An 8,379-nucleotide genomic window follows, 5' to 3' on the forward strand; every position below is an offset into this window, starting at 1 on the left:
AATACGAAGATTCAGCCATCCTTTTAACAATTGTGCCGCTCTGTTCAATTTGCTGCTGCTGCTTCTTCTTCATTTCTGACCATTTATTACGACAATTGCAGAAATATTGTTGTTGGTGTTGTTGTTATTGTTGCCAGTGGACGCGTACTTATGGAGTAAGCTGAGTACCCATTACGGACCAAACAAATAGCGTTGGTCTGTTTAACGGCTATGCTGTAATACGTGCTGAGTGTGCGGTAATTTTTTCACTATGCGGTTTTTCTGCTTGCTCGTTTGTATGGCTGGCCGACTGACTGTTGCGTTTGTTACTTTGAACTGTAATTGCTTTGGCCAGAGTCACAGACACACAATGACTACATGTAATGCCTCTTCGCACTCGCAAGCACAACGTCACATCAATACAATGACAATCAGCAATGATGATGATTTGATGAAGAAGTGTCAAAGATGTAATGGGTTATAAAATAAGTGTTTGGTTTAATGTTTTGAAGGTTTAATTAATATTATTTTGTAAGGAAAAATTTCTTTCACGATCAAAAGTTTTTTTTCGACGTTTAGATTTGTAAAGAAAAGTGTCAATGACTTAATTAGTCTAATAGCCTAGACAGACGACAACCTTAATTTGCATTAACAGCCGTAATTCAAATTCATTTTTTTGCTCAATTTTATGTGTTTTTAATGCACAAAATAAAACTGAATTTATACTGAATTAAGCAATTTCAATATGGCAATGCTGTAGAAAATAAATTGATTGTTGTCAAATTTGTTTACGTTTACGAAAATAAAAATTAGAAATAAAGGCAAAATTCAACATTTCTTCAAATTTGGACCTGTTTTATCTTCATTATAGCTGTTACTTTTCCTTCCTGTCATGTATCAATTTCAAAAAAATGTAATCCTAAAAAATATTGTAAACAAATGTCAATATTTTCTTCCTACACACAGACAAACAATAGTTTTGAAACCAAAAGCTGGTTCATAAATGCAGAAACTCTCGTCTGTCAGGGGTAAATATTAATTCAAATCAAGAACTTTTTAATGCAAATTAAGGTTGTCGTCTGTCTATGGTATAAAATTGACTGACATATTCGAAGAATCGATTTCTGATAATAACCGAACGCAACTCAGTGAATTCCCCTCAACCATTTAGTGAATTCGTATGTCCTTCCACCGGAACGCCCACTTATTCTCTATCAAAACTCAATGGATATTCCGTCATGTCTCTCTGTCGATGTTACGAAAGAAATTTTTAGTATTTTGTAAAAACGAAGTAGATGTAATTTGACTTGAAGATTTCATTATAGTAAATATTCAATAGAGATCCATGTATTAAAATACGTCGCATAGAAAGATACAGGCACATTTTTGTCGTTTTGATTTTCTAAATGTTACTACTAGTCATTTCTGAAGATGAAAGAATTCCTGACAGAAAATGTTCTATATAGTTTCAAGTTTTGAAATGCTGTCCCATTTTCTAATAAAAAAGGACATTCTGACAGAAAAATTTCAAGGTTGGTGCTGCTTTTTAAATAACCCCTATATAAGAGACCTGTGTGGTTTGTAGCAATTTGAAGGCCTGTATTGTATTATACACCACCATAATATATATTCCTCAATAATATTAGTAGGATACCTACATTTAAGCAGCAAACTCACTTTGCAACAATAACAACTAGACACATAGACTTTAATTAACAACCATGAGAACAGTGTCGAAATATGGGAAAGTAATTTTCCGAGTGTCTTTTTTCAATTTATCAGTTTTTACTTGACGTCGTTTAGTTGGTCAAAGCCAGAGCACCCCTGAACGACACTGAAGGTGTAGAATAAAATTCTGTGTCATTCAGTGACCGACGACGTTTGGTCGTCGTTCAATGAACGACAATAATAAACATTGAACTATGTCATTCACTCGTTCAGTGGACTGACTCGTTCAATCGAACTAGGTCGTTCACGAACGACACAAGACTAGTTCGCTTCTATATAACTCTTCATGTTTCAGAATTAGTTTTACCGGGCCCTATCCATTCCTACAACCCGAACCAATTGTCATAACCCGAGCCAACTACTACAAACCAAGACGACTTCTACAAACTGATCCGACTATTATCCGCACCGATTGATATAACCCTAGCCGACTCCTACACACAGACTTCTACTACTCGAGCCGACTACTATAATCCGCACCGATTGCGGTTGTCACAACACGGTCCAACTACTTCAACTTGCACAACCAGCGATTACAGCCACTAGATATACCTCCATCAGCCCAACGGAACGAGTTCCAACGTAGCGGAAACGATAACCAAAGAATCTAACCAGAGCCCCATGGAACGGTACTCGCCATTATTCGGTATTATGGCTATAGCTTAGTATTTTCAATCCTAATTTTGTATCAAATCGTTCTACCAAAAATTACACTGTGCGACAAATTTGAATTTTTTTTGATAATTACCGGGAAATTCCAACAGATTATGAAAGAGGGGCTAAAAAAGAAGACACGTGTATCGACGTTTTGAAAGTTTACGTCGGGAGGTAACTTAAAAAGGGGGCCCAATATTCCCCCTTTTCAAGAATTTTAATAATTTTCGAATTATGATTTCTTGAAATCCTTGCATTTTAGGTATATAGTGTCTTCGGCAATATTACTGATAAAATATCGAGGAATATTTTGGTATGCAATTTTAACCCTCAACCGATTCATAAACGAGGTCTTTTTGGTCCCCTTTTCCAATGTCTTTGAAAAAAATATATAAGTGTTATCAACATGGGTTCAGCTTATAATGTAGTCCCCATTGTGTAAAACTTATATTAGTATGGTATACCCCTATAAATAACAGCAAAAAACACCTCAATAATATTGTACAAGTATTAGTTGTTACTGTAATTTCATTGGTCATGTTGCTGTCAAGAGACAAACATTGTTTACATACAAAAACAATCCCCAAAGTCCACTGTTGAAAAAAATCTCCAAAAAATTTTCATGCAACCCAGTGATGAGATTGCCGTTTTTTGCAATGTTGGTAAACTAAATTGTAATACAGCCTACGGCCATGGCGTCAGCAGATCGACAGCAGCAACGACTAAAACGAAAAAAAAGTACTGCGACATCGCCTTTTCTCCACCAAAGAAGATGATTTGGACCTGAACGAACTAAGTCAGCTAAGCTATTGTCTTTTTTATATTTCTCCCTGTAACAATGATTGTTCGTGTGTGTGTGTGTGTGTGAACCTTCTCCCATCTCCGAAATTGGCGGGAGAGAGAGTCACAACTGAAAGAAGTCACAAGCTCAAACTCATCCAAATCTAAAAAATAACAGCTGTGTCTGCAGTGGCATGCATACGAATTTGAAACTGAAACTGTTGTAGACAAACTCTGGGCAACAAAGGTGAGTTCCATTGGTTTTTGGTATAAATGGATGATGCGGCAGCTGGAGACCGCCAGTAAACCATACGATTTAGTTTAATAAACACCAAAACACAAATCGCAACCTAAAGACGCGAATCAGAACTTTCCATTTTTTCCAACCCCTATCTTTTTTGCTTTTAACAACCACACAAATTGGTCGGTCGGAGATTTAGTAGTTCGGAGCACAGACACAGGATTACCATTTTACATCAAGTCTGTGTGAGATACACTAATCCTAATATAACGGTTTGATTGTTCTGCGAAAGATCGAGGAAAACCTAGAGGCCAAAATGAAGGGATTTATTTTAATGTCATGCTTGGCTCTGGCTGCCGCCAGACCAGAAGCTGGTTATGCTTACAATAGACCCGGTGGAAGCGGTGGAGGCGGCGGTTTTGGTGGAAGCTCGGGAGGAGGGGGCTTTGGCGGTGGTGGCTTCGGTGGAGGTGGTTCTGTAGGTTTTGGTGGTGGCGGTTCTGGAGGCTTTGGAGGTGGCTCTAGTGGCGGTTTCGGAGGTAGCGGCGGATTCGGAGGAGGATCAGGTGGCGGTTTTGGAGGTGGTTCCGGTGGAGGTTTCGGAGGCGGTAAGTTTTAAATTCCAATCGGAATTGCTCGGTCTATTTGAATAGGAATTTAATCCAAATGTTTATTTTCTTATAATTTTAGGATCTGGTGGTGGATTCGGCGGTGGTGGTTCAATTGGCGGCTTTGGTGGAGGTGGTGGCGGTGGAACCACGTTGGTGCAAAAACACATTTATGTTCATGTTCCACCACCAGAGCCTGAGGAATCTCGTCCTCGTCCCAACATTCCCGTTGGACAGGCCCAAAAGCACTACAAGATTATTTTCATTAAGGCTCCATCACCTCCATCTTACCAAGCTCCCGTTATTCCGGTGCAACCACAAAACGAAGAGAAGACATTGGTCTACGTGTTGGTCAAGAAACCCGACGACCAACAGGATATTGTCATTCCTACTCCTGCTCCAACTCAGCCTTCCAAACCCGAAGTCTACTTCATCAAATACAAGACCCAAAAGGATGGCGGCAGCGGTGGTGGTTCCGGCTCAGGTGGTTATGACAGCGGCATTGGTGGAGGTAGTGGAGGCGGCAGCGGCGGATATGATTTGGGCGGTGGCTCTGGCGGCAGCGGTGGTAGCGGCGGCGGTGCTCCATCAACCAATTACGGTCCTCCTGGTAAATCTGGTCCTTACTAAGATCGATCAGATGCTGACCAAGGTGGAAAAGTTAAAGTTATCACACATATGACCACTGACATGTTGTTGTTAGAAAAGCGCAATCGACATTAACGCTATCGACTACTAGTCCTACTAGACAAACCAGACCACTCAAAAATCAAATTATTGACTTTTGACCTCTCGGACGAGACCAACAAACCAATCAATTCATACGACGCTGTGACTTTTTCCAAATAAAATAAAACTACAATTAGGACAAAAAGTTCTAAAAAAATCCTCTAACCATTGGGTTGGAGAAGTGGACTTCTCCCACGAATCTGAGAACCTAATAATGTAACTGACCTTGTACACACATGACGAACTGTGGTTATCCCGCTCATCACAACAAAATACTCATCCTCTTGTATATAAGCCATGTTTTTTTTTGTTTCTACATCCTCAACTTGTGATCTGTCTATATCGCTATTTGTAGAGTTCTCTTGGACTGCCTATGGTCCGGACTATCAAGCTATCCTGTCTATCTCTATTGTTGTTAGATTAAGGATGTCTGCTTTGGAGATTTTATTATTAAGTAGCTGATAATTTTGTTTTCATTATTATTTTTTGAATGTTTGTTTAAACGAAATCTCCCAGGTGGGCGCGTTATGTTAAATTGTTTATTAATTAATTGTATTAATTTGTTAAGTACTTTTATTATGCACAATAAAAAACGACGGTGACAAAATTCGAAAAACACACATACCCGCTCTAATTGTTATTCACTATGGGAATGGCAGCGAGGAAAACCACTTGAAATTTTAATTGAAATAACATGTCACGGCAACACTTCGGATATATCACGCAAAGCTTGCAGATTGGGATTTAAATCAAATCAGATTTATATCTCCTCCCCCGCCAGCAGTTTGTCTAGTCAGCGGGAATAATAATTACGTTCAAAGTTTTTTTTCTTTCTTTCTTCAAATTTGTGTGAATTAGAAGAAATAAAAAAAAAACGATTGATGATATGGTTTTTTTTATTGAAAATATAGCTGGTATTATTTTTCTGATTGTCAATTAAATGGCATTAATATGTAAATGCGCTGCCATAATTTATACAAATACTTCATAATGCAAAATAAAATAATATTCGTTTGAAATTTTTGTTATTAGATGGCAATTTTATGGAAAGAATTCGTATTGATATCTGAAATAGGAAATTCAATGTGTGTTATAAGAAATGACCATTAACATTATCGCCAATTTTCTACATTCTACATATTTATAAGAACATTATTTCATCAAATCATTGAACGTGTGACCTAATTAATGCATTAGTTCATTTCGGGTTCCCGCCAGGGAATTTCTGAAATGGATGGTGACTGGAGATGAGAAAGTGATCACATACGAAAACGATCGTGGTCCAAGAATTGTGAAGCACAACAAATGGTGGCCAAACCAGGACTAATGGCCAGGAAGGTTCTGCTACGCATTTGGTGGGACTGGAAGGGGATTATAATTTATTGCGAAGTTGCTTCGAATTATATGGCCAAACGCTAAATTTTCATTTTAGGGGGGTTACCACATACGATATACAGAGTTTTTTCAATTGGACCGTTTGAAGATAGCAATTGACCAGAAACGGCCAGAATTGGCCAACGGGAGAGGTGTCGTATTCCATTAGGTCAACGCTAGGCCACACACATTTACAGTGACTCGTATGATATTATAAAATTAACTTTTAGAAAAATTTTGACAATTTGTAGGGACGTAGCAGAAAGAGTGGTCTGATATTCTTCTTTTTCAAGCTTAATTTAGGCCTGGAAGAAATATGTGCAAACTTTGGACTAAATCGGCAAATTATTTCGAGAGTTATTTTGCGAAATCCTTGCTTTTTTGGTTTAATAGTGACTTTGGCAATATGATATAAATGATATAAATGTAAGGAATATTTTTGCTTTATACGTTAACCCTCACTCGGCTCTATAAAGGAGTCTTTTTGGTCTCATTTTCCAGAAATGATTGAAAACTCATTAGAAACGGCGTTACAGCAGGTCAGAATATTTTATAAAAATTTTCGCCATAAATTTTGCAATAATTCTCAGAATAGACCAAAACTGGAAAATTAGCCTTCTTCGTTTTAGAAGAATGGTGTAAAGGACAAAAATATTCTCCATCAAATTTTAGTGTAAGCCACTGAACAAGAGAATTTATATTTTATTTAAATTGATTTGGAAAGGTTTTCTTCACCAGAAACCCTAAATTTTCCGGTATGAGTCACCTTCGTAAAATTAGGTATACATATAACATCCGTAAATCTAGTGTTAGGGATATGTCAAACCTAGAGGCATATTAACATTTTTTTCTGTAAATAAATGGTACGGGAGCTTTATATGGAACTAGTTAAAAAAGGGCCTATACTGACAATTACCTGAGAAGAAAATTTTTTCCATCAAGTCACTTCGGTTAAAAAGATGCCTACATTGAAACTTTTCAAATATATGTTTTATAAGTCTTTTTTACCCTTCAAGAAGCCGGAATACTAACTTACAGTTATTTAGGTTAAGGTATGCCTTAAAAACATTTGTAATACCGAAAACGGTGCAGTACCATTATATGGTACCTTTATAAATTCCATCTTCAGTACCAAATGGGCTATTATCTTGCACTATCATTAATAGAGGGGTATATCGACCTGAAATGTTATTTTTATATATACTTTATGGGGATATCAAAGAGGTGTTCCAAATAAGTTTAAAAAATTCAATATGCAGGTGTTTTAAACATGTTGACAAATTTGTATGACGCAGAGAATAAAAAACACGCCATCTTCAACCAATTTGTACCTTTTTGTCCACGTAAATTAAATTTTAAAGCCAATATCTTCGGATGTTTCCAAGAACAGTTCATTTAATCCGAAGCTATTCAAATTGGATGGCGTACTATAACAATTCACTAGTTGGAAACAGTTGAATCTCGACTTCAGCTATTTTAAATATTTACCAATATCCAAGAATATTAGTTTGTGAATAAAAATTGTTATTGCACAATTTTTTCCAATATACATATATTGTTGCGGTTTCTTTTTTGATTAAGGCACCACATTTGGACTAAATTATATGCGTAGTTACTAGTAAATATTACTGCTAAATATTATTAAATTAAATCACAATATTTTTTTTTCTTGCAGGTAAGACTGCTGATCATCTCTACTGAACAATTGAATAACTAACTGGTAACTGCACATATGTATGTATGTACGAGTACACAATCGAATTTTTAAACAATTATTTAAACTTTATTTGATTAGAGTGCTGCTACCTTAAGAGGAATAAAAACATAAAACCAATTTACATACAAAAATACACATATCATTAAATCGCCAATATTCTACTAAATTTAGCGCATCGGCTTTAAAACAATCATAATCTACGCTACGCTATGAATAGCGAATAACTTTGATTTGTTTGTATTTTAGTGCATATTTTATTGCCAGCAAATTTCCATAAGCAATAAAATTTAATGGTTTATTCTTGTAAAGAGATTGCCGCGAACTGCTGTTGTGGCTGCGGCTGGAAGCGTCGATTTTGGCAAAACATTACTTTCAATTTCGTATTCTTTTGATTGGCTAGGAAATTGTTGCATGTTACGCAAATAACCAGTACCCACTGATAATTAGTTGCAATATCAAATCCTAATCCTATCACATAGCTGGATAGTTGGTGGTGGTGGTTGTTGTCCTCTGACAATATCTGCCAAACACCTCATCTTTTGTGTTACGCGAACCTTTGTTCGTTCATG

General features: G+C 36.7%; 1 protein-coding gene across 1 annotated transcript; it reads left to right on the forward strand.

Moving 5' to 3' along the window:
- Positions 1–3,674: 3,674 nt before the first annotated feature.
- Positions 3,675–4,736, forward strand: LOC133328787 (uncharacterized). The gene is made up of 2 exons (XM_061537333.1): positions 3,675–3,990; positions 4,073–4,736. The coding sequence occupies exons 1-2, from the start codon at positions 3,699–3,701 to the stop codon at positions 4,618–4,620; spliced, it is 840 nt and encodes a 279-aa protein (XP_061393317.1). The 5' UTR covers positions 3,675–3,698; the 3' UTR covers positions 4,621–4,736.
- The last annotated feature ends 3,643 nt before the right edge of the window (positions 4,737–8,379 follow it).

The sequence above is a fragment of the Musca vetustissima genome, unplaced genomic scaffold (assembly GCF_032173495.1).
Source record: "Musca vetustissima isolate MV318-11 ecotype Yass unplaced genomic scaffold, APGP_CSIRO_Mvet_v1 utg18749, whole genome shotgun sequence".
Classification (NCBI taxonomy): Eukaryota; Metazoa; Arthropoda; class Insecta; order Diptera; family Muscidae; genus Musca; species Musca vetustissima.

Bases quoted from the DNA above. Each gene is read 5' to 3' on its own strand.
- LOC133328787 (XM_061537333.1), top strand. From the start codon at position 3,699: ATGAAGGGATTTATTTTAATGTCATGCTTGGCTCTGGCTGCCGCCAGA. The intron at 3,991-4,072 runs GTAAGTTTTAAA...TTATAATTTTAG, and splicing joins CGGTGGAGGTTTCGGAGGCG to GATCTGGTGGTGGATTCGGC.